This window comes from Mauremys reevesii, linkage group 20 (genome assembly GCF_016161935.1).
Source record: "Mauremys reevesii isolate NIE-2019 linkage group 20, ASM1616193v1, whole genome shotgun sequence".
Lineage (NCBI taxonomy): Eukaryota > Metazoa > Chordata > Testudines > Geoemydidae > Mauremys > Mauremys reevesii.
The window spans coordinates 5,509,473-5,535,080 of record NC_052642.1 but is presented as its reverse complement, the minus strand read 5'-3'; the positions used below and the strand labels follow the sequence as shown (position 1 = coordinate 5,535,080).

At 47.2% G+C, this 25,608-nt stretch overlaps 1 protein-coding gene across 5 annotated transcripts in view; it reads right to left on the bottom strand.

Annotated features, from left to right (window-relative positions):
• The window catches only part of AP2B1 (adaptor related protein complex 2 subunit beta 1), a 108,320-nt gene that overhangs the window by 35,235 nt on the left and 47,477 nt on the right, over positions 1-25,608 (bottom strand). For 4 of the 5 annotated variants that reach the window (XM_039507373.1, XM_039507375.1, XM_039507372.1 and 1 more), the window contains exons 11-17: positions 25,314-25,479; positions 22,638-22,736; positions 20,112-20,371; positions 15,923-16,115; positions 5,040-5,081; positions 3,989-4,135; positions 2,014-2,159 (exon numbers count right to left, since the gene is read on the bottom strand). In XM_039507373.1, coding sequence (XP_039363307.1) covers positions 2,014-2,159; positions 3,989-4,135; positions 5,040-5,081; positions 15,923-16,115; positions 20,112-20,371; positions 22,638-22,736; positions 25,314-25,479 — 1,053 coding nt within the window. The remainder of the gene's footprint in view (positions 1-2,013; positions 2,160-3,988; positions 4,136-5,039; positions 5,082-15,922; positions 16,116-20,111; positions 20,372-22,637; positions 22,737-25,313; positions 25,480-25,608) is intronic. The other variant, XM_039507376.1, reaches the window with a different exon arrangement.

Below are 25,608 nucleotides of genomic sequence, written 5' to 3'. Positions count from 1 at the left end.
CAGCTGGAGCCTCAAAGGTAGTTACACATCGCAGTGGGGATGCAGCCTGCTTTTCACTGCAGCGTGTAGCTACATATACCCCACATGCCACCCCCAGCGTAGACAAGGCCATGACTGCCGAAAGGGAGAGAGGATTCCAGTCTCTTGGCAGAGAATTTTCCCTTCCTCTACAAGGCCGCTCTTAAGAAATAAGGAATCTGCATGCTCGAATGAGAGCACTTTAATCAGAATGGGCCCTTTACACTCCTGACAGTGACTCGGTGTATGCGACGGCAGACACGCCACGTACCCTCTCTCTGACGGAAGCAGGTACAAATGTGAACGAGCCGAGAGCGGGGATTCCGCTGACAGGGCGCTTCTCTTTGTGAGGGCAGGTTTCTGAGCAGCGATCTGTACGCTCTAGACATTCTCCTGGACTGCAAGTGGCAGCTCTCGCCAGCAAAGTGATTTCGCTACCCACTGTACTTGCCATCAGCTATTTCACCTGGTGATTTGTTCACTGACAATATTTGTTCACTTAAATAACTACTTCAAAAGGCCTGCGTTTCCAGACAGTTTAAGTCTTGTGTGGATGCTGCGCTCTCTCCCAACTCAATTTGGAAACGCAGTCATTCGTCGACTCGCTGGGGACTGTTACGTCTGCTGACTCAGCAGCCTTAGCTGTACTTGGTTAGGGCTTTACCAGCTATAAAAACACGCTTCAGCCTTACAAATCCAGGGGCTGAATTGTAAAAAGGGGCAGCTGCAGCTTCGGCGCTAGAAGAAAGAGGGGACCATATGCTCGCTCGCTCACCAGGGCAGGGCAGGCTGTCGAAGAGCAGATTGTATTAAAAACAACACAGATGCATCAATCGATGATATTTTCAGTTGTATTTCATACAACCCGTAGGCAGAACTCGTCAGCACGTCATATTAAGCATTCGCTCTCAGGACTGAAATATACATGTACATCGGGGCCTGTTTGGCTCTTTAAAATTGTTCCTTACAGATCTACCCCAGAGCAGGTACCAGTAGCATAAATGACTTCCGGTGGCCACAGCCAGACTGCGTTCTGCTAACTAAGAGGTAACATTTCCCCCTCTCTATACACTCAACTAAGCCAGCTAGATCCTCAGTTGGGTCACTATGGGCTGTTCTGTGGCTTTGCCCGGAGATGAACTCATTTTCGGGCGGATGAGTGTGTCAGACGCGCATGCTACGGTTACTCGACACACAGGGTGCAGTTTTCAAAGCCTGACTTAACTCTGCTTCTTCTGAAACCAGCAGAAGTTTTACTATCGACCTCATGGGGAGAACTGCTGGGCCAACACAGAACACTCTTGAAAATCCCACGCACAGCAGCTATGAGCCTTCTCAAAAAAGTTCGCCACCTCCAGCATTTAACCTAACAAAGCAGCCTCGGACTCTAGGTAGAACATATACCTCAGCGCTTGCCCTGGCTGCACGTAGACGAGGTGATGCAGAGAAATCTCGCCAAGATGCAGGCTACACTTTGAGTCTCACTGAGCTGGTGGCCTGCACCCATGGGTAAAAAGTACAGGTAACGAACGATACCATAAACTGAAGAGGCTTGAATGACAAATCATCGCCATTAATTTTTTCACTGTATTACTGTCGATCTAGGAATGTTTTCAGTGCAAGTTTTAGAACAGCTGTTTGCCTCTCTTATCTTTTAACCCTTCCTATGCTGTTCAGCCGGTAAATGGAAGATGATTTAGTTAGCAAGGGGCCAACGGTAGCCCGCAGATGACTAATTGTATAGATCAAGAAGGCGAGTTTAATCCTATTTAGTGGTTTGGGACTTACAACATGCAGCCAATGAAAGAGCCCATGCGTGTGTCTGGATTGGTTTTAAATCCCACAATGCCAATGAAAATTGTGCCCTAGAAGTTAATGAGCAGCCGGCTGGGAACCACAGGTCACTCACGCCCCATGTCTAGAACTGGGAAACTGAGCCAGGAGCCATTTCTGGGACCTTGCCACCTTCCTACCAAGGACATGTGGGTTTCTTACCTGTTCTTATTAAACTGAATCGCAAAGTCAGTCATGTGCTGCAAAGCCTTATTGGTGAAGTTCATCTCCATGTAGATGTGTCCCTGCCTGTGAGTGAATGTCCCAGAGATCTCCAGGCCTTTAGCCTTCACTGCTGGCAGCCAAACCTGAAATACAACAAGAAATCTGCTCAGCACCAGCACAGCCCAGCTTGGAGAAACCCTACGGAGTTTTTAAACATTTGAAAGAAAGGCCCTGAGTCGTGCAATCTATTCATTCAGCAACTGTTACAGTGTCCATAAGCACATAGATGCTGACAGAGTATGCTGCGTATGGAGCAAAGGAATCTAAAACAATCAGGCTCACCAATGAGCAATACCACACCTGCTGCTCCTATTCCATTGATAAAACCCTATTAGTTTACAAAGCTCCTGTTGGAGTTCTGAAACATTCAATAACACCAACATGCACAGAAATGGAAGGGGGCTGGTGTCCAGGACTGACTCGTCGCTTGAAAAGGCACATTCCTCCAGGGAATGTGTTGGGATAATCCTGAAGACTGAACCAAGTACAATCACGGGGCTGGTGCTCTTATCTGTTCCTGACAAACCTTTGTGGGGGAATCATGATCATCAGCAAACACAGACTAATGAGGACTGTTGCACCAGCCAGAGTGACCACGGTTGATTGTGTCACACCAGGCCTCATGTAGTGAAATTCCCAGATCTGGCTCAATCTGTAAACCTATGAATATCTGGAATGGCCTAGCAGGCAGTGCCAGGTAGCGTCAGGGCATGCAACACTTCACACACTGATGGAGGCTTTGAGAGCATGGCATACCTGGGTGTTTTTGTTCATCCTGGTGACACGGCCGAAGAGCAAAGCTGTTTTGAATACAACGAGCCTTTGAAGGAAGGCTAGCTCGCTGTGCGATTATAATGTTTCGCACAAAGTCAAACCACTTCATTATGCTCAGGATTTGGTCTGACAGCACACCTAGGCAGACGTGCTTTGTGGAGAATGCTGAATGGAAATGTGATTGGTTGAGCAGCGGACAGTTGTTTTTAACTTGATACTTGGTGGGACCTCTGTAGAGGATCTTTCATTTGGCATAGTAGCAGCAAGCAGTCAAATGCTGGAAGCTTGGCATAAGGGGCAGAGCAGTTTATGCACATGGGTTTTATATTATTGTAAACAATAATTATTGGTTGGTTATTCACTGAGATTAACAAAGGTTTTAATAAGTGGCAGCTCCAAACAGGAAGAAGGCGAACACACTGGTGCCACAAGGAAGAACTCCAGCCCTCAGTGACACCCAGGGCATGGAAAAACTAAATGCCACATTCAAACAGCTGCTCCGAAATGGCATGCTTTCCCCATAGACCTAGCTTCACATTGGCTATTCTAGCTTGGCCAAAGCCTTCTTAGCGGGACCAAGTGCTGCTGATATTGAAGGATCATCAATAAAAATAATGGTTCAGTCAGGGCTTTCACCATCTTTCTCTTCTACAACCAGGTGCAAATCCAGGGCACACACTAACACGGTGCTCACTCCAACCACCCATTTATTTTAATCCCTCGTAAATAGGACTCCCCTCATACAAGTGGATTTTCTGTTTATTGATCAGCACGAATGGCTGGACCAGTGGGGTGAAATCTTGGAATCCTGCTACAGGGCATCTAGTTAGTAGCTGCCCAATGGGGAAAGTGGCAGAGTCCAAATTTTTGCAACTCCCACAAATCCTTCCTTACAGTAACGTTACCTTTCTGGTAATAGTAGGGAAATGATGAAAACGGAAGTCTAGAGCTGGTTAGATTTGTCCTTGAACAACCGCTGTCGCTCTGGGGGAAACGTAAGATATACCTAATGGAACATAGCTCATGGAATCCATCCCATATCTCATGAAGGGGACAACTGAACAGCCTCGTTATCTCTATGTTGTCTAAGCTGTATCACTGCTGAACAACGTACTGTACCGACGTTTCTCTTACGTACAGATTTCGGAGCCACGTATCCCCCGGGCACCATGCCGATACCAGTAGAGAGTTCGAACAGGTCGTTGAGTCCACTGCTAACCACAGCGGGGGTGGGTGAAGGGGCAAAAGTCGCAGGCACAGAGGATGGGATGAAGGTCTGTCCCACCTGCAAAAGTTAGGAATAAAGGGTAGTGGTGAACAATGCACATGTAGAATGCTGCTTATTAAATAAGGCATGAATTTGGGCAATATCCTGAATATTTTAAAGCACTTTACAGCTTCCCTGCTGAATTATCAAGAGTGCTAAATAATGCATTTGTATTCCAATGCTCTTGGAGACTAATCCCTGCAATCTTTGCTGTCACCTTAACCACATGATATCCTTGAAACCACAGTAGCACCCCCCCTCCCGCCCGTCTATGTAGGAAAAAAAAAAGACCTCTAGGCTCAAGAGGATACACTTTAGGGAACAAGACTGCATATGCCTGGCAAAAGGACAAGATAATCTAAATCCTTTTCCTTTCTCCATGCAATCATGGCAATTAGCACTGAATTCATACCAAAGGATTTTGCATATCCAAAAATTGTGGCGGAGCCATGATACAGCTGGGTGCAAAGGGTCATGCTATCCCAGCAGAGCAGGAGCTCTCTCTATTCTTCGTCCCATGATCAAAAACGGTTCACTCCTCTGCAGACTGGGGATCTAGTCCCATTTGCTTGCCAGGAACGGAAAGCCTCAGCCATAGAAGTTCGGTTATTTCCCTGAAGGGCTTAGTTATTAACAGCAGGAGACCAGGGCCATTCTAATGAAGACAATAGCTCTGCCTCCTTTTGCTCATTAGAGTCAGGAGAGGGGGACTCTCTCTCCAGAGATGGCAGCTCCAGCTCTGAAGAACTCACCTGGGGACCCAAACAATTTGAAGGATCCGCTACCATTCGCTGTGGTGAAAGCCGTCTGTTTTCACAAACACGGTGGTTTAGTAAAGCAGCAGTGTGTGGGGGAACGATTATATCAGATTTAGTATATTAGGGGGAGCTTTTTTTACTGGAAAAAAATTGATGGCACTTACTGCCGGACTTCCTCCAATGCCCCCGCCAAGGTCACTGCCAAGCTGAAAGAGAGAAAGGAGAGAGAGAAGAGAAAGGCAGAGTTCATTTGAACTAGGTACTGGATGCCAAGAATAGAGTTTGAAGTTCACTCAGTTGAACCGCTGCAAACACGTCGCATGCACTCACCATGCACAGGACAGATGAACACTGTGTGTTGTGAAAGCACATACGGGGGGGGAGGGGTTCTTATGCTAATAAAGCCGCTTAGAGAAGAAGCTGGTGAATAAACTAACACCTTGTAATGTTTCAGATAAACATGTTTCAATCCATCGTCCCACTGGGACAGTCCACATCTTAAAAAAAAAAAAAGAGAGTACTTTGAAGGTTGATCAATTAAAAAGCCAATCCAATCTCTGACTTATCTATTTTGCAAAGTCTGTGCAATTCTTCATGTGTTTCACACACCAGTGCTTTTCCATGAAACCCATGCCAGCTACCAGCAGTCTTGAGCAGCTCTGCAAAAACCCAGTAGGGGTAACCATGATGGAAGATAAAACTGAAAAGCTTTGGGATTCTAGGGAGTAGTTTCTAGAGTGCAGAAAAAGTAAAGACTTCACAATTATTTAAACACATCTCAGCTGTATCCTTTTAATATGCGACGAATTTTAATATCCCGAGAGGGGGAAGGGAGAGAGATGTGGACTTCCAGCGTGACCACTGCTTGTGCAAGCTCAGAAGATGCTTTCCCTCAGAGTTCAGTTACCCCATATGGAAAACGGAAGAGCTCCTTGTGGTCTGTTGGGGCCTGCTCGACAGCGATAACAGACCTGACTTTAGAGAACAAAGTAATCCAGTATTTTAATAATGATCTTCTTGAAGCTACCAAGCTGCCCTTTGGGGTAGCTAAAATTGTTCAACGTGCTCCTCTTAGAACCACCTAAATTCCAAATTCTTTCATTTCTGCTGTCCTTCCCCGCTGGATCACCATGCCTTTCCAGTTTACCTTTAAGCCTTCCTGTGCTCTTTAAGCTTACCATGAACTTCCCGTGAAAAATGTTAAGATTGTTTGTCTGAAAGGGGTAAAGCCCATGATACAATTTCTGAATTTTCTCTTGAAAATCCAGTGCTGGGGTCACCAGAGGTGACCAGAACTTGTGATCCCATGGGGATATCTACCTCAACACAGGTACAAGTAATACTATTGGTACTGCAGTGCTCCTGCATCGCGCATTTCTCAATTCCATCAATATTTATAAATAATGAGGCAATGTTGATCCATACTGAATATCTACCGTAGAGCCTCATTCTGCAGGCTTATCTTAGCTCACAAGCTTTTGCTAACAGGGCAGTGCTACGTATCTCACCACACAGTTTTCCAGTCACACATAAGACACAAGACACACGCTCTGACGACAAAGACAGACCACCACCGAAAAGAACAAGAGCGTACATGGAAAAATGCAGTGACAATCACATGGGGAAGGGTTGGCTTGCTGGGACAACACCGAACGTCATATGGAAGGCTCTGCTGCTAAGGTATGTGGGGCTATTTGACAAACAGGATCATCAAAGATCCACGTGTGCTTGGTCCCGTGCTCATGGAGGAGGAGAACGAAGCGTGACAACATGGCCCAGAGCAGGCCTTGGAGCTGTGCAAGTTCAGAATCTGCAGGTCTCACGTACATCCCGTTCCCACCATATGGCACTTGTTCTTGGCCATTGCCGCCCCACTTTCTGGCAGCTCTCGTGGCGAGTGTGTGTTTGTATTTTAAATTGGCCAACAGATGGCATATTAACCAATTGCTTTTTTCCCTGCAGTGGATACAAATACGTTGGCTTGGGAACAAGCTTGGAGGCCTTTTTCAAGTCAAAGGCAGGGCCCTATTGGATGACAGCACGGCCACCTGAAATCCTCTGGCTTTTACCCACCCCTTCGTTGCTCTGGGTTTCCCAGCACCTATGGAAAGAGGGAACTAGGGGTGCTGCCGCACTCTCTGGCTTGAAGTGGATTCCATCATATACACGGTTTAGTTGGTTCAATGGCTCTCAGCACCCCCACTATACAAACTGTTCCAGCCCCGCTACCTCTCTCGGGTATATCCTTCCATCTCCCACAGCAGCCATCTAGCTCTAAAGACACAATGCTGCTTACCGCTAAAGGGGCATTAAAGAACACTGCAAAATCGCACTAGCCTCCCTCCTGGCCAGAAAATCTAAGCATGCCCTGTCTCATGAAGCTTCCACCAAAATCACTCCAAAACCCAGGTCTGCGATACGGTAGCACAATCCTCCAGGCCCGCTCTCCTTTGAGCTCTAATGCCCTCACATCGCAGCAACTGCTTTTCAGACACGGACCTCGATGCTTCGCGTAAGGAGAGAGAACTGCTGGCATTCACAGGAAGCAGCATGGAGCTCCATTCTTTTTCAGCCTACAAGTGTGCAGGGCTCAAGTGATCATTTCTCCCGGTTTACGTCAGAGACAACAGACGAGGTGAATGATTCTAGTGTGAAATGAGAGGAGCGGTGAAAGACCCAGAACGCCCGCACTGTGGTGTAACTGTGGTGTGCACCGATTAATACTGAGCTTGCAAATGGGGTTTAATCAATCTTCTGGCTGCCGCGTTCTCTACCATTCGAATACGTCTGACACAGCAGGGGACTGCTATTCAAACAGCTCTCTCAGTCGGAGCCATATCATAGAAGAAAAGACCTGATCAGTTCTGCATTAGGACTGGCTTGCCACATAATGACATGTAACTATTACACCTTCTCTCACTTTATATTCTTGCTTGTAGGTGTCAGCCAGCTCTGCACTCTACATCAAAAAGCAGCAAAGTCCAGGGGAAAAAAAAACAAACAGAACAAATGGAAGGAAAATCTTCCAGACCTGGTCATAACAGACTCATTTCTAAATGTTATTGCTGGAGAGTGGGGTTGCTGGGACTCTTGTCTGATGAAAGAAAAATAAAAAAATAAAAACCACTCCCACCATGCAGCGAAGATCTTATATAAAGTACTATGGAAATGACTGGGAATAATTCTGCATAATTGAGACAGATGTTTATCAGCTTTTTATCAGTTTCTTACTCAGCTCATCTTGGAAAGCCACAGGCTCGAAATTCAAGCTTGAAAGACAGCAATCAATTCTTTGTAATGCTGGCAATCGCGCTATGCGCCGCTGGTCTGCGAGTGCAGTGGGAAATCTCAGAGAGAGATCGTACAAAGCACGGCGCTTAAATATCAGGAGCCCCCAACTGCAGTCTCCTCTTTGAAGGAACTCCAGATTTACGGGTTTTTAACTGGAGCAGGCACAGAAGCCTTTCCAACACGTCCAGGTGCAGTCCCTGACCCCAAGAACTATGTCGTGGGAACACAATTCCTGGTAGGGGTCACCCAGGCCAGACAGGTTGAAGGGAAGGAGTTGGATTAAAGGCAGTTCTCCTTCCAGTGGGGGTGAAGAGATATGTCCTGCATGGACTACGGAGGCCTGAGAGCGGGGAGCAGGAACACCTATTTCTCATTGCTGAGGGCCAAGGAAATGTGAGGCCGGGCTTCTGGCCTAGGGAATTTCCCTTACCGCTCCTTAAACATTTTATTTGCTTTCATCCCCCTTGAGTTGCTGCCTCCTGGCCACATCCTTCCAAACAGAAGCAGCTTTGACCTAGCCTCTGAGTCTCTCTCAACCCACCTTAAAGGTTCTCTGCACAGCAATGCAAAGGCCTCCGTCTCCATTGGTTCATATGCATGGGACAAAACTCAGCTGATGCATAATATGCCAACTGCTGTGCCAGCCCAGAGACCAGGAGGCCCTGGGACAGACAAAGGCGATGCCCCACTCTGACCCAGAGCTGTAATTCCCCGGCTCACGTACACATACTTGCGCCTGACACCCGCATGCATGGCATGGCTGAGAGGTGCCTCTGCTGCTGCTACCACGGTTACGCTGCGATGTGCACACAAGCAGAGGGATCACACCCCCTACCTTGTTGTGTAGACATAGCCCGAGTTCTCTTCGGCAGAGGCACTGCTGTCTATACAGTGTGTTGGAGTGTGACACCCCTGCTTTAAAGTATGATTGATGCAGCATAAATGCAACAGGTTCCCAACTGAGCCCAGGACACCCTATGTACACGAAGATCAGTCTCCACTGGACCACCTGTTGGCTTCCTCTGCCCCCATCTTTCCAAGGTATCTATAAACGTCTCCAGTTTAGAGACCACCATTCCAGCCTGCCTGCTCCCTCCGCTGCGGGGGGGGGTAGGGGGGGGTTAATATGAACTCAAAAGATGGAGATGGTGATAACAGTGATGTGTATGAGTAACAAAGAGAAAGGAGGCAGACAGCAAGAACAGGAACCAATTACCCATTGAGTGTCCTCTCCCATCTGCAGTGACAGGCAGAATGCAGAAGGAAAGAAGCAGATATTAGTCAAGCGTAAAGCAATGCTGAACAAATTCCCTGGAGAGCTGGCAGCATCTGTTAACCATTTCCATTCATTTTAAGAGCAGGTGTCTAATTGGCCAGCCATCCTTAGCAGGAATCACAATGCACCCCTTGCTACACAGGCGCAGACAGTTAAAGACAGATCCGCCAGCAGAATGCTCAGATTAGAAAAGAACTGGATTACAGCACACCCTGCCCTGCCCAGCCTGACAAATTCTTACTATTTCGGTAGGACGGTAAACAACCACCGCCCTTAGGATCATGGGTGACCATCTCTGGGGACCGGAGGCTTGATCACAAGCAACTGCAAATAGCTTGGACAACTTTCAGGACTGGCAGCCTGGCATTGCCCCGAAGGTCACATTGCCAGAAACCGGAGCTCCTTTTCCATGACTGAAGTCCTTCCCCCAGAGCAGCCATTTCGGAGAAGGAGAGTGGCAAGCAGGAAGTCACAGAGTTACTGGACATAGCAAGGACTGCCTTCAATTATATCTGCCTAGTCACACAGATGGTCCCACCACTGTAATATCCTAGAAGCCAGTGCAAACTAGAGGAAGATGCCAGCCCTCCAGACAGCAGCAATAATAGCCCTGAACCTCGAACAACTGCAACGTCTCTGCTTTACGTTAACTGGCTCGGATGACGCTGCAGATGCTCTGCAGTTAAAGAGCAACTGGTCCTGCAATTTTATTCCACTGCAAGCAGTTACACTGACTTGCGCGGCAACGCTGCCACTGCCACATGCCACTCCAGCCCCTATTTGCATGTTAATGGTGCTCTGTAAGGACAGAACGCAAAGATGTCTGTGCCATATACGTGGATTACAGGCTTCCACAGTCACATCTGCAATGTGACATGAGGTATGCCGAGAATCCAGTCCAGGTGCAGCGTGAGAAGGGATGGAGTTACTGTCAGGAGCTGCAACCACCGGGGCCCAACAACTGAATCGTCCTTGGCCAGAGGATTGCTAGATCTGTCGATGCAGCTATGTAGTACGTGGATCCTTACTTAATTTGCGGGCCAACAGGAGACACGTGATTTTATTCACCTAACTACGCTGTCATGGTTCAGGGAGTTAGATGAAAATGCTACGTTACTAAGAACTTGCACAATTTGAATCTACCTAACAGCAAGGAAAACAAAGCATTTTCTGAATAGCATCAATTGGATTTGGTTGGCTAAACAGCTGAGACGCAAACTGTTGCCAGTATGAGGATTCATTTGGGCTAATTTTATTTAAGGCACGGCCCTAGCTGCAAAGGGATTTGTGTGTGTGCCGCATCCTCGAAGCTGTTAGACACACACTTCAATTTGCAACCTCTTTTCTTTGGTTCACATGTGGGCATTTTCAAGACGCAAGCTAATGGACTCTCTTCTGTGTGCACTTTTCTGACCAACAAGATCTGGGGGCCTGCAGAAAGACAGAGCTCTCCTCCTGTGTGAACAGTTATGTCAGTGCACAACCAGGACAGTACACTGTTAATGGAGCTGGCACACGGACAACACAAAGGAAGGACCATTGATTTCAGTAGCACTTATTGCCATACTACTTGGTCCTTTAGGAGCGCCTCCATCAGAGGATCTCAAAACTATTTATTAGCTATTTATTTTGATTTAAATAGTAAAAGGAGGTGCCCATAAAAAGCTCAAGGTACCACAACGCACAATTTAACATAACCCCAGCAGCATTAAAGAATCATATAGGAATTCAGCCAGGCACCAGAGCTCCTTTCCACCCCAGCACTGATCCAAGAACATGCTCTTAACGCTCCTAAAACCCCATCAAGTATGTGCCTTTTGTGGTGTGCCCAGTTCATCACCAAATTTGGGCCATTTTTTTAACCTCTGAGGAGAGGACAAGAAGCAATGGGAGGTTTAGGTTGAACATTAGGAAAAACTTCCCGTCAGGGTGGTTACGCACTGGAATAAATTGCCATGGGAGGTTGTGGAATCTCCATCATTGGAGGTTTTTAAGAGCAGGTTAGACAAATACCTGTCAGGGATGGTAGATAATACTTAGTCCTGCCATGAGTTCAGGGGACTGGATTAGATGACCTCTCGAGGTCCCTTTCAGTCCTACGATTCTATGAACTACGCCTTACAAGAGCCCTGGGAAACTGGCAATTATCACCCCCCTTTTATAGAACTGAGGCACGGGTACGTTTAAATTACTTGCTCAAGGTCACCAAGCAAGTCAGTTGCAGAGCCAGGAACAGAACTGAACACTCAAGGACTGACTCCTATTCCAGGGTTTTAACCATTAGATGAGGTGCCTCCTCTAACAGAGCCAAAATACAGACAAAGCTAGAAGCATTAAACCAATTAGAGCAGATGTGTGTAAAATACTAAAATGGTTTAACTCTTTAAAACTAAATTACTGACGAGGGGTTCGTTTTTATTTTTTGAAGGAACACAGTCATCTGAAACTAGCCAGCCGGGTATGCACATAATGCCAGGTGCCCCGAATTTCCCAGCTGCAAAGCACAGATGGGGCATGGACAGGCAGGTGACTGTTGATGCCGAAGGACTGGAAACATTCAGTGGCTGCTGCTAACCAGCATTTGTGATCTGCCAGCGCAGAGGATCGTGCTCAACAATCGCACAGCAGAACATGATGCCGCTTCCAAGGCAAACGGGTGGCACCGCAGGCAACCGTCACGCAAAACTAAGCCCAACGGTGTTAACATCACCTTGCAGAAAACCATGGGGTGCCAGGAGGCTGAGTCATTCATTCATTCAGAGATCACCTCTGCCGTCACGTGAGACTGAGTGGCACTGAGTCTAATCACATGAAAAAGCTGAGCGGATGCACCTGAAACGGACTCTCACCCAAGTCTGCCAAGACATGGCGCTTCAGGAAGGGATTGCAGGAAGTCTGCACATTCAGTGTTTATTATGCAGCTCCAGAATTCAGGGCATCAATCAGTATGACTGGCTGCCAGGCTTGTGCCAATAACTTTGTGGTAGATGGGCGATTAGAAAATTCTTTACCTAATAGACAAGCTGTCCATTTTGACAGGTTTACTGCCCTGGTGGTGAAAAGTGACTTGTCATACAACAGCTCCTGTTCAATGAAGAGGATCACATTACCTATCATGTCTTGTTGCTTGTTTGTTCAACAAGAATATCTGACATTAGGCAGCTTTTCAAAGCAAAACCATAACACAGGAACAATTTGTAAGGAATAACGACTGTCATTACAGCCGCAGTATCCAAGCTCCATCTTACCAAGGGCCTCGTTAGCAAACAGCCAGGAACTGGAAGAGTGCATGTGATTTGTACAGAGTGCAGGCAGCAGAACCTAAGTTTCCTGCCTCCCAGCGCTGGCTCTAATCACTAAATAGCTCACATCAGGTTCATGGGATAAACTTTGGCTGCTACTCTTACAGACTCGGTATTTTTTAATTTATGTTTTTCATTTATAACATGCCCTGAGCACACTCCCTCTACGTATGGGCAACACTATACCTACATATTGATCTGTTACACTGTAACTCGCTATTTAGATAAAATACAAGTTACTCTCGAAAGAAATTAACCTATCAAATGGCTGGAAGTCTGACATGCCATCAGAGACAAGGCCTAGCAAAGCTGAGGGAGGAATTCAATGAAGTGCACAGTATTAATTTGCTGTGTATCAAGTTTTGCACAATCTTGTCACCATTCAAATGCCTGGAAAAGAAATCAATCTGTTTAAAAAAAATTAAAATATAAATGATAATTTGCAGTGAAACTCGCTCATCGGGTTGTTTCTTCTTTGCATCAGTCTTGCTGGGTCTTTCATGGCTTGTTTTTCTGCGCACTGAGCATATCCCTCTGAAGTGGAACACCCTCTCCGTAGAAAGCCTGCATTTGGTGAAGGCACTACTTCTGCAACGGACAATGCTTGAGAGCAGCATTTTTACCTAATCAGATTAATGCCCAGCACCTTAGCTAAAGAAAAGACTTATTTAGCTGAGGGATTCGGCCAGCAGTCTAAAATAAAAAATGTCCCATTCTAGTCATTCACTTACCAGTGCAGTCTCATTAGTCACAGCCACGGATATGGGTTTCACCATATACGAGTTTGGAAATTTGCTGGGCCATTTCTCTCCACAATGATCAAGAGGGGTTTGTAATATGGACAGAGCAGTTAACTTACAGACACAGATCTGCTTGGGGCATTTAACCTCTGTCAGGCCACTATCTACCCACTCTGCACTTCGGGCTGCAGGGCCTTGCTAAAGACATGTGGCCTGACAGAGGTTAAATGCACGTACCTGTACCTATGCACACCCAGAACGTGCTCTGTCTCTCACATCCAAAACAACACACAGACAGAAACAGGTTAGTTTAGGGAAAGAAGAGCAGAGAGGGAAGCCTGGGATAGACAAGGAGGAGAGTCACTCGTACATTTCCCAGAGAGGGAGAAAACACAACAGGGACATTAGCTGCAGCGGCACATCACTAGTAAGTGTTTGGGGGAAGCTCCATGCGGAAGGTCGCTCTAGCACCATGTCTGTAACTCACACAGGCGACCATTTTATTTCTCTTGATGTCTGAAGCAGGGGTGACCACTTTGCCGAGATACAGCATTTTGTTAGAGGACACTGCATAGCCCCATGGATTTACTTTAGCAGAAGCAGAACATTAAACAAGTGACAAGACGCTAGGCTTCCTGCTCCAACGTTTGTATTTGCAAACGGGTCCCTACGTTAACATCTCCAACACCAACACTTATAGGAATCTTTTCCCAAAATCTATTCTAATTAGGTCATTATACTGCACCCATCACTATGGTATCTGAGCCAAAACAATAACAAAGAAGCTGGGTGCACTACACGCACAGTACCAGAACTCTAGCTCTGATACAGTGCTTTCCATCAGTAGATCATTATTCCCATTTTACAGATAGGGAAACTAAGGCAGAGACAGAGGGAAAGTGACTTGCCCAAAGTCACCCAGCAGGCCAGTGGCAGGAATAGAACCCAGGTCTCCTGAGTCCCAGTCCAGTACTCTGCCCACGAGGTCATACTGCAATACAGAGGTACCCACTTTAGGGGGGAGGGATAGCTCAGTGGTTTGAGCATTGGCCTGCTAAACCCAGGGTTGTGAGTTCAATCCTTGAGGGGGCCACTTAGGGATCTGGGGCAAAAATTGGTCCTGCTAGTGAAGGCAGGGGGCTGGACTTGATGACCTTTCAAGGTCCCTTCCAGTTCTAGGAGATTGGTATGTCTCCAATTATTACCTATTACCACAGAGGGATGTATGTTGCTCTTTGGAGCTGCCACGGATGGCACTGTTTCGTGGAAGGTTTGGATGCAATTCAAGAAATTGAGATCCTTAGTTCCTGGTCATTCTTGCAATGCATGGCAGTGGGCTCCTCAGAATTCCAGCCTGCCTTCTCCACTGGTGTGAAGTGCAGACACACAAACCTCTGCTCCGCCCGCATGGAGACAGAGAGTTCAGGCTGACACATCTGACCTCTGCCAGCTATTAAAGGTCACCGGGTTTCCAGTTCGTTAGCCAGTGAAATGCTAGGACTGGATGTGTGTGTTTAATGACTGTTTTACTAAGATTACTAGAGCGAAAGGAGCATTTGGCAAATAAAGATTTGTTGCATCAGGGTCCATTCGAGTGCATGACAAGCCTCCCACTTCTAACTCTTCTCATGTTAGAAGGCTGATTACACAGTGCTAAAGGCTAAGTGTGTTGCTGTCTGTTACTGCATGGCTGGCACAGGTTGAGGACCACCCCATCCAGCCTTCTCTCCATAATCAATCTCCCCCTTTTCATGATATTCCCATTACCGCTTCTGCCCAGCTTCCCTCCCTGGAGCGGAGGCATCATGTATTTATTCTTGCTTTGGAGCGTGACCCTTTTAGTATTTGAATAGTCACCTTGTGAGCTGCTCCGGCGAAGGGGAGGACTAGGCAGAGCAGTGGAGTGTTCCTCCTGGCCTAGCTGCAATTAACATGTCACCGATACTAAACCAAGACCTGCTCTGGAGAATACACAAACAGGATGATGTAAGGCTGGTATAGCTGCATACAGCAGGCCATAAAGACGGACCTTTTAACAGGATTCACTGAAACTGGAGGGCAACACAAAGATCCCTTTGAAGAGGAGCCAGGGTGTTTTACAAAGCACTGGCCCTTGTAACATAAGCAAGGTCCTTGTAAAATAAAAGCAACTCCTTAGTCCCCCTTCCCAGTCAGACAGCGCATGAAACACACCTGCCAACGTGCAGCGGGATTCTACAGCAGGAGACAACATCCCTTTTACTAAGGGAAGAATCTGGCAGAAAACCAGCCTGGAAGTAAAAATGGCCAAGCGTTCTGGGCCTTTCTGATTTGCCTCTGGGCTGCAAGCATCAAGGAGAGTGAATAACCAAGGTCTTGCCAACAGCACAGACCATGAATGGTTCCTCCAATGGTTCGTTATTTCCTACCAGCTGAAAGTGAGTAGAGACAGTGCTTACCAAGCTGTCCAGCCCGCCTCCCAGGAGATCCACAGCACCCATCTGCATGGAAGATACTTGGGGTACATTCACTGGGGGGCCCAGGTCAAGGTTCAGAAGGTCACCCAGAAGGTCACCCTGCGATGGAATAACCTGAGGCTGCTCCAAGTTTGTAGTGGTAGTGGTTCCCACCGGGCTGTCTCCTGCATCAGTGCTGCAGGGGGAGAGAAGAAAAATGAATAAACGTGAATGATTAGTCACCTCTGTTACTGGCTTTGGAGCACCAGGGAGAAAACAAGGCAGAAACGACCCAGGAACAGTTCAGAGTAATAGTGTTCCATTTGGACAACCGACAAACCAATTCTGTTACAACCCCAATCGGAGGTGACAACACTGGAGCTTCGGTACATGCTCTGAGATCTGAGGACCTTCCACTGGTCAGACAAGTCCCACAACTCAAGAAGAGGGAAATTGCAGAGGTAAAATCAGACAGGAACCTCAGCTTCAGCACAGCGGTTATTAGGAGAAGCGGCCACAAACTCCTCCAAAACAGGAGCCATGAATAAAACACAAACTAAAACATAATAAAGATTTGCCCTACTGAGAGAGATTCTATGGGAGATGAACATGATCCTGTCTTCTGGGCCTATGAAGGAACGTACAACCTTGGGAAAAAATGCACAGGTTTTACTAAGGAGGAAGCTGCTTATTCCAGTGGAGACTATCAAGTAAGTTTCCTTAAAGGTCTTTCCCTCTAGCTGCCCCAGGACCCAATGAGAAATTTACAAGAAAGATAATGCAGTGATGTTAAAACACAATAAAATGTCATTCTCAGAGCATCTCCCCACACTGGACTTTCTCCTTCAAAGCTTTTTGTCCATAACGTGGGATTTTCCTACAAGACTCAAAGGAGTAAAGCATGAGATGTTTATTAAAGACATGGGGGTATGCTACAATGCTGTTCTTGTATTGCCCTGGGACTACAGCAAGAGGGTTACATTTTCCAAAACTGCCACCTGAATTCATGTATTTGGGCTTTCCCAGGACACCAGCATAGCTCCAGGGTCCAGTGTCCTAGTCTGACCCGTCCCTTCTCTAGCCTCCTCTGCTTTTGCCACTCCCAGAGCAGAACAGCAGCAAGCACTTGTTGGAGCACAGGTGACTGTCTACCTTTGCAGACAGAAACCTCCCATCAAAGTCTCCCACCTGCAGTGGCATAGAGAGGAGGTGGGAGCAACAGTGTGGACAAATCCCTGGAAGCTAGAGAGTGCGTGATGCTCCACCTGAGTTGTGCACAACTCCCTCTTCTGAGTTGCTCCTCTGGCCCTCAGTATTTCCTCCACGAGGCCCTACAGGTAACCCCTTTGATACACACGCGAGTTGGTGGCGCATGCCCAGAAACAGCTGGCCAGCTGTGAGCTGCTCATAACACAGCTGGGTGCTGCTCATCAGCTGAGAGACAGATAAACAAAGCACTGTGCTGGCATTTAAGTGACAAGATACTCCCTAATACATGCAATACCTTTCACCCTGCTGACACCAACTATTACTAATGTCTCATAGGACTATGTCCACGGGTCTCATAGGACTTAACCAGCTATTTCGGTCCACCAATCAAGACAATCGGGGCACGGTAACCCTTATAACATGACACTCAACACAGATCTCTGCACCGCTCATTCCATTCCTCCTCAATTTCACTATGCTGTTTGAGAGGAAAAAACACCTCATGAACTTAAGCTGGTGGCAAACAGCATTGCTAAGGGGGTTCTGCTTCCAAAAGGCCTTATTCATAGCATAGAAGAAACCAAGGGCAGGTCTACACTGGGGGGGGGTGGGGGGGTGGTGTCGATCTAAGATACGCAACTTCAGCTACGTGAATAGCGTAGCTGAAGTCGAAGTACTTTAGATCGAATTACCTACCGTCCTCACGGCGCGGGATCGATGTCCGCGGCTCCCCATGTCAACTCCGCTACCGCCATTCGCGTTGGTGGAGTTCCGGAGTCGAGAGGAGCACATTCGGGGATCGATATATCGCGTCTAGATGAGACGCGATATATCGAACCCCGAGAAATCGATTGCTACCCGCCGATCCGGTGGGTAGTGAAGACGTACCCCAAGATCCTACCCAAGCTACTGGGTGAAAAGCTAAGCCACTATCTTCCACTAGGCAACCTTAGCTTGCCGCATGCAAATGAACAGACTTTCCAGTGTTTTCAGCATTAGGAAAACGCGAGTCAGTTTTCTAGCATTCAGTCAGAGGACACCCTGTGCGCATGAATTCACTCTCCCCACAGCAGTGCCCCCGACAAGCTGCTTATTATGAAGACATGATCGAAGGCGGTAATTTGGCTCACAGCAGCAATGCTGCACAGGAGGCCTTTGCATGAGTTTGATCAATCTGTCCTTCGTCTGGGAGTAAGGAAGATCGTTAGAGTAATGGACTCCGTTAGGCTGACCTCAAGCAGAGGAAACATGGTTTGCCACGGAATGCCAGCACTCACTTTTAATTTATGAAGGATGCTGGAGTCTGGCATCAGCATTTAAGGGACTTCTTAAAACATTCATTTCCCCCTCTTTTGTCCTACTGCTGCTGCGGAAGCCAGAGCTGTTTTCGGCCCAGACAACAGGTAATTAAGTAGCAAACAATACCAGAGTAATGCAGAGATATAAAACATAGCAACCTTGAAAGAGCAGAGTGGGTGGGCTGGCTGAGTAGCAGCTGTCAGTGTCAGGTCAGATAAGCAGTGTGCACTGGGTGCTGATAATGATAGCGCTCTCGGTGACAAGTTGAATTGGTTAGACAAGTAAGAGATGCAGCTTCTGCAATGATGTGAAGAGCACTGCACAAGAGAGCTGGTCACACTGTGGATCTGAGCTGCTTATAGGACCAACACCTCTACGATTCTGGAGAGCCGGTGGGTGGGAATAGTACCTGAGCAGTGCAGCCATAACTTCCCCTGCCTCCTTGTGCACTAGGACTGTACTATACATCAAAACACAGGTCTCCTGCCAGGCGATGTTTCATAACCAGGAAAAAGGCAATTCAACATCCCCAAGTCAGTCAAGTTACAGAAACTCTTTTAGCTGTTAAGAGTAGCAGTATGTATGGAAGGATGGTGTTAGAAAACAGCAAAGAAACAATTGCCTATATGGACTTATCAGTAAGATGGCAAAAAAGTACAGCACCCTAGAAGTCACTTGCCAGGTTTTCTGGTACACACTGCCTCGAAAGGTGAGCTTGGATCCTGTACCGCCTGTTGCAAGCAGATCTGCAACTGTAATTAATACAGTTCGCAAGCCGGAGTGCTCACCTGAGAGGGCAGCCATGGTAACACAGTGAGCAGCAATACAGCAAGAATCCCTGCAGATTGGTAACACTCACTGCTGGATTCCAAAGCACCAGACAATTTCTCAGGCTGCGATCCCAGGGTGGGCTTTTTTTGGTTTGTTCTTTAACTGTAGAGAAACGGTGTGATATCCAGGGAACAACCCAAACCATTTTGATTGTCACAGGGTATTCCGGGCTTTCCACCATAGTTCAGACATCAATCTGACCTCATTTTAGCCTAGGCCAAACTTCAGTGATTGTGACCAATGGTTTTCTCCGTGCTCTGTGCTTTCAAAGATTCCAAGATTCAGAGAGAGATTTTGGCTTTTTCTTCCCCACTTTGCATTCCCCACAGCAGGAGAGGCCAATAGCATAATTGGCAGTGCAAGAAGGGAGACACTTTCCACATAACAAAGGCCTCTAAGTCCTGCTTTCCCCCCAAACCTTTCGTACCATCACAGAAATGTACCCCTCCCACTGGCTTTGCACACAACTACTTGGCTGGTGCGTTTCTCCTTCTGCCAGACCTGCACTACTTGTTGAAAGCTGCTATTTGTCCAGTTCCCATATCAGACCCTCCTCCCCGTGTGCTCTCAAAGAACTGTGTCAACTTCTCTTTCCCGCTGCCCAATACCTAACAGATTCATCTCTAGGATGCTTCCCATCTCCTTTGGTCTAGAAGCTCAGAGGCTACAACCAGGGTGAGATCCTATCATGGGACAGGCTCTGAGATGGCTCGATGAATGCTTTGCGGACATCTCTGCAACTGGAAAAAAAAATCTAGCTTTTGTAGCAGGCCCTCGCATCTTTTAAGTGGGCTTGTTAGGAGGAAAGAAAACAGCAGCCCTCTGACACCCTCCGTGGTTGCTCCTGGCTTACCTTCCATGGTGAATTGGCAAGTGCTTGCGGTGGATCCCATGGCTGCCCTCGACAAACGCGTTGGGGGGTTTGTGGTACACGGAAGCCAGTGACCCGATGTGGCAGATCAGCTCATCCAGCAGAGTTGGCTCGATCAGGTCAGTTTCCTCAGAAATCAGAGGTTTTTCCGATAAGACCACTTCTTTGGCAGTCACGGGATCCGTGGAGAGAAGGCGCCAGTAGATATAGCCACGATCCCGCAGGTCTGGGTTGTCCGAATCCTGAGACAAAGCACTGTGTTACTCAAGGGGCTGAACAGGCTTGACCACTGCAACTATATCCTGCTTCTGCAGTGACCCTGCTTTCTTTCACTGAAACTACCCACTGGAAAAGCAGCCATGACCGGGCTATAGATGCTATCGACAGACTGCTATTCTGTGGCAATCCCATCATCCTTAGTAGTAAAAATTGCAGGGTCTGACCCCTTGCGCTCATTCCCAAACACAGCTAACCCATGTGGTCAGAGAGGAAAACCTCAGACGTTACATCTAATGGAATTTAGAAGAGATCAAGTCCTCAAGGTTACTAAGCACAGAAGTTGACGTCATGCTTTAGAACTGACCTCCTGTAAAGTATCACAACTTCACTTCAAATGTGATCTTCAAAACGTCCTGAAGGACACAGTCAAGACAGAAGGACGGGGAAGGGGATCAAATTGACTCCTTCAGCCACATACTAATAGACTATGCATGATACTGTGTATTATGAAAGACAATGATCAAGGATTCCTGGAAATGTGTCTTACCCAAGGACACTGGTGGAACAAGACACAACGCTGCAGGATGGGGCTGATTCGCCTTTAATCATCTACCTTTATATCTAGAGTGCTTTTATGCCAGAAAGGTCTCATTTATTCCTCCATTTAGTTAATAAAATATATATGAGAAGACACAAACGGAACTGATTGTTAGGGCTTTCTTCCATTTTCCAGGCCTTCAGCTGTCAACGTCTTTGTTTTATTGGAGATAATTCTTTCCTAGCATGAAATCGACATTCCTTTTTCTTTTCTTTAAATAAAAGCGCTGCTTAAAAAAAACAAAGCAAACAAATGGTGTCCACTGATCACCCAGGCTGGACTTTCGCAGCACAACGTCGATAAGCGCCTGTGAGTTTTCACCATAGAGCTTTGGCAATATGTCTAACTCTCTACGTGTCCTTATTCACGCACGCAATCAGCCTCCCACTTTTCCAGTTCTGTGATCCCTGACCTCTGACTTGCAATAATCCCCCTCCCCCGCCGACTCAGAACTTTCTCCAGCATACAGTGGACAAGTGTCCATTTGTAATGAGATTGAGCTGGCTAAACTCATTTCACTTGCATGATCTAGAAGTAATCTCAGGTCGTCAGAGGTCAATTGCTAATGCCTCTCTAACTTTTGCACCTCACCTGGTGAGCTGCTCAGCTTGATGGTGGACTTTTTTTTTTTTTTAAACCCTCTTGATCTCAGCAAGAGATATTGATTTATCCTATATAAGTAGTCACCTGCTTAAGGTCAAACAGGGCTTTATGAGGGTAGATGAAGGAGAAGAGTTTGAGGGGAAGATCACTTGCTCCAGACTCCCTTTAAATACACTCAGACTCAAGTCAGAATGCTTCTTCCAAAGCAGCTTTGATTTGAACCGGAATGGGGGGAGACTCAGATTTTCCTCTCCACTTTCCTTTCCTACCCTGCCCATGAGAGACATGCAAAGACCAACGATATCTTCTAACCCGAGAAGAGAAATGTGCCCATTCTTTCACGCTAAAGTGAAAACCAGGGATCTCTACCTAGGAATCAGAGCTTAGAACAACACCACACCTAGCAATGCCTTGTTATTCATATGAAAATACAATAAAACCAGACTTGTGAAAAACAAGTAGCCTATTATGACCCTAGGGTGCCTTTTACGTGTTTTGTGACTCAGCAGAGTAGGTTTTGGGATCTGGGATATTAGCCCATCATTCAAACCGCCACCACAATTAGCACATTTGTGAACAGCCTGGGACAAAAAGAAATCCTCATTCTTGTGGGTTCAGAACTTGGCTTAGTTTCTGCTGTAGCATCCATTAGCGAGGAAGGGTTTGCACCTGTCCCATCTCTCCCACCCAGTGTATGATTTTAGCCACAAACCATTTTCCTGGAGGAGGAAATTCTTTGGATTCTTACAGAACTCTCCCATCCTGTGCCTTACTTGCTAGTGAAGAGAAAACATCAAGGCAGAAGTGAGGGCTGAGAAAGAATTAGGTAGCAGCTGAATAAGCGTAAGAGAACTGATGCAGAGTGCTCTGCAAACTGGGTTACGTAGATCCAAGCCCTCTTCCCTGAACGGGGAGAAATCAGGTGTGCACGATGACATCCTTGAGTCTTGCCTCTTGGTGCATAAGACTGCCCTGGCATTGCCAAGCTGGTACAGCGCCAAGCTGGTACAGCACCAAACTGCCTGCAACCACGGTGCACACACCGCATGGCTCACCAGCACCTCGTCTCACTGAATAGCTTGGCTTACCTGCGTGGCCAGGCTCAGGACCTGCTGAACCAGCTCCTGCGTTTCTGAGGGCTTCTTTAAGAACAGCTTCACTATAGCAGTCAGCAGGGTGAGCTGCACCTAAGAGAAAGCAGGGACACAGCAAAGAGATTAAATGAGCTACGCTGGCATCAGTGCTGCCTCGGGTACCCAACGTTAGCTGCAGCATGGGGGTTAGTGCATAGCTACTGGAGTCCCTTGTTGCATACCAAGATTGTGGATGCTTGTTATAGTGTTTTCATGCCATGGCCAGCAACAAGCAACTGCTAATAATAAAACAAACAACATGCAAATGTGGGTGTTGCCTTCCCATGAAGCATGTTAGGGTCTTACCCAGTGGGTTAGCAGCTTGTCCTTTGTAAGCCCATGTCACAAACCATGTATTCATTTCACCAGCCACGTGAAACATGCTGTCAGGGCAGCAGTGATCCCAGTGCAGACTGTAGTAAGTGCAGGCCCTGATAAAGGCCCAGTATGAGGCCTGAGGCCTGAACTAAAGTAATGGACAAGACTTTGCTAACATAAAGCAAAGTTAAGCTGTGAGCCAGAGGTAGGCCCTGGTCACAGAAGCTGGCACGGAAAGGGCTGATGCTGCATTCACCTAGTATAAACACAGCACTAGAACACACTATACTGAAACATTCCATAGATAATAAAAGGACAGGCCGACCCATCCCAATGACAGGGGCAAAAGGGTAAAATGATGGATAGAGTTGTTTTGTTTGAACCAACATGTACAAGGTAGAAGGCGGTGCCTTAATACGTAGAAGGGTTGTAACTTGCTACGAGAGAGAGTTGTATACTAATCGTGTGTGATGTGTAACTTGTTTGTATCTGTGTATAAGAATGCATCCTTGGGGGTGTCTTTGTCCGGCCGTGGGGAGGGGAAAGTCCCGCCACTAAGCCGTCCTTGCCAAGAGGCACTTTCTCTTAGTATGCCCTGAATTAGGCTAAAAACCTACAGGGACTGCAATTGTGTCCAAGGTGCAATATAAACCTAGCCGACGTGGCTTTGCATCTTACTGGACTCTGTGGTCATTGGGGATTCTTGTCGGGTCTGCTGTGTCAGCTATCTGCAGAGCTGGGGCAGCACACAGAGGGAACTCACACACGTAGCCGAGTGATATCAACAAGGAGAAAGCAGAGCACCACACCGGTAACGCTCTGACAACACAGACTACCCTATAGTTTACACCAGCACAATCTCTTAGTACCATGTGTGACAGGGTCAGGCCAGAGGGCAACAGGAGAGTGATAGAAGGTAGCTATATTAGCCCCAGATTAAGCAGTAAGATAACGGGCTGTTCCAGAACAATCAGGAAGTTGCTAGAACCAATTAGGACAGGCAGGCTAATCAGGGCACCTGGTTTAAAAAGGACCTCACTTCAGTTAGTGAGGTGCATGCGAGGAGCTGAGAGCGAGTAGGCGTACTGCTGGAGGACTGAGGAGTACAAATGCTATCTGGCATCAGGAGAAGGGTCCTGCAGTGAGCATAAAGGAGCTGTTGGGAGGAGGCCATGGGGAAGTAGCCCAGGGAGGTGTAGCTGTTGTGCAGCTGTTACAGGAGGCACTATAGACAGCTGCAATCCACAGGGCCCTGGGCTGGAACCCAGAGTAGAGGGCGGGCCCGGGTCCCCCCCATCCTCCCAACTCCCTATTGGATACAAGAGGCGTTGACCTGGACTGTGGGTCCCACCAGAGGGGAAGGTCCCTGGCCTGTCCCCCAACCCACTAGGTGGATCAGCAGAGACTGCGGGGATTGTTCTCCTCCCTTTCCCCATGCTGGCCAGCGATGAGGTTTGCTGAGTGAATGGCAGGTTTGAGCCACTGGCAAAAGTGGCCAAACTGAGGGATGCCGTGAATCTCTGAGGCGAGCAAATCCGCCAATAAGCGCAGGACCCACCGAGGCAGAGGAGGAACTTTGTCACACATGGCAAATGGGGCAGTTATTTTAAGACCTATCGGGCATCAGGTTTCTCCTCTGCCCAGAGCAAAATCCACCTATCTGATGCACTGATCAATATTCTAGGAAGAAGCAAAACAAACCTTTTAAATCATCCTCCAGAAAGCCAAGAAACCTCAGACTTAGGGTATCCCAGGCTGTTTAAACGTAACATATAGGACTGGTTGAAAATTTTCCACCAAAATTGTATGATGGAAAATTGGGTTTTCAGCTGACAAAGTGTCCCTTCAAAAAGTGTCTGCTTTCCACAGAAAGGTTTGATTTTGGTCACAAAGCCAACTTTAAAAAAGTGAAATAGGCTGATTTGGAGATGCTGCTGTAGTGCCTCATGGGAGTTGTAGTTTGGTTGCCTAATGTCCCCATTCTCCTCTATGGGCTGCACTCAGTGGCCAGACTATATCTCCCATTGTGCATCAGACACCCCCCTCCTAAAGAGGAGGGGACATGGGTACATGATGGTAGATGCAATCAGACAAGAGATGAGAATGGGAGCATGGGACACCCAAACTACACTTCCCATGAGGCACAGCATCAGCATTCCCAAATCAAAGTGTTTTGGTTTTTTAATTTTAGCCAAAAATATCAGTTTTCTGTGCGGGGGGAACATTTTCCAACCAGCTCCACCAACCCAACGGTCTGCCACTCGTATACACTGCATGAGAACCTGAGAGATGGGGCGGTGAGCACAGTTTTACCTGGGTGCTTTCATCATGGAAGCCCTCCAAAAAGCTCTCCAGCAGCTCATCCGCATTGTCAATTCTCTCTGCGTATTCACCCACTATCCAGATCATGGCGGCTCTGGCATCTGGCTCATCCAGGGAGTCGAGGTTCTCGCATAATGTGGCAATGATGCTCTCATACCTGATTTACCAGAGCACAGTCATCATCAAGGTCAAATCAAAGCATTGTGTAAATAGCTCGATGTGAGTTGGATACAGTAATGGCAAAGCACCCTGACCCAAGCCAAAATGACTTACATTTTTATGATCC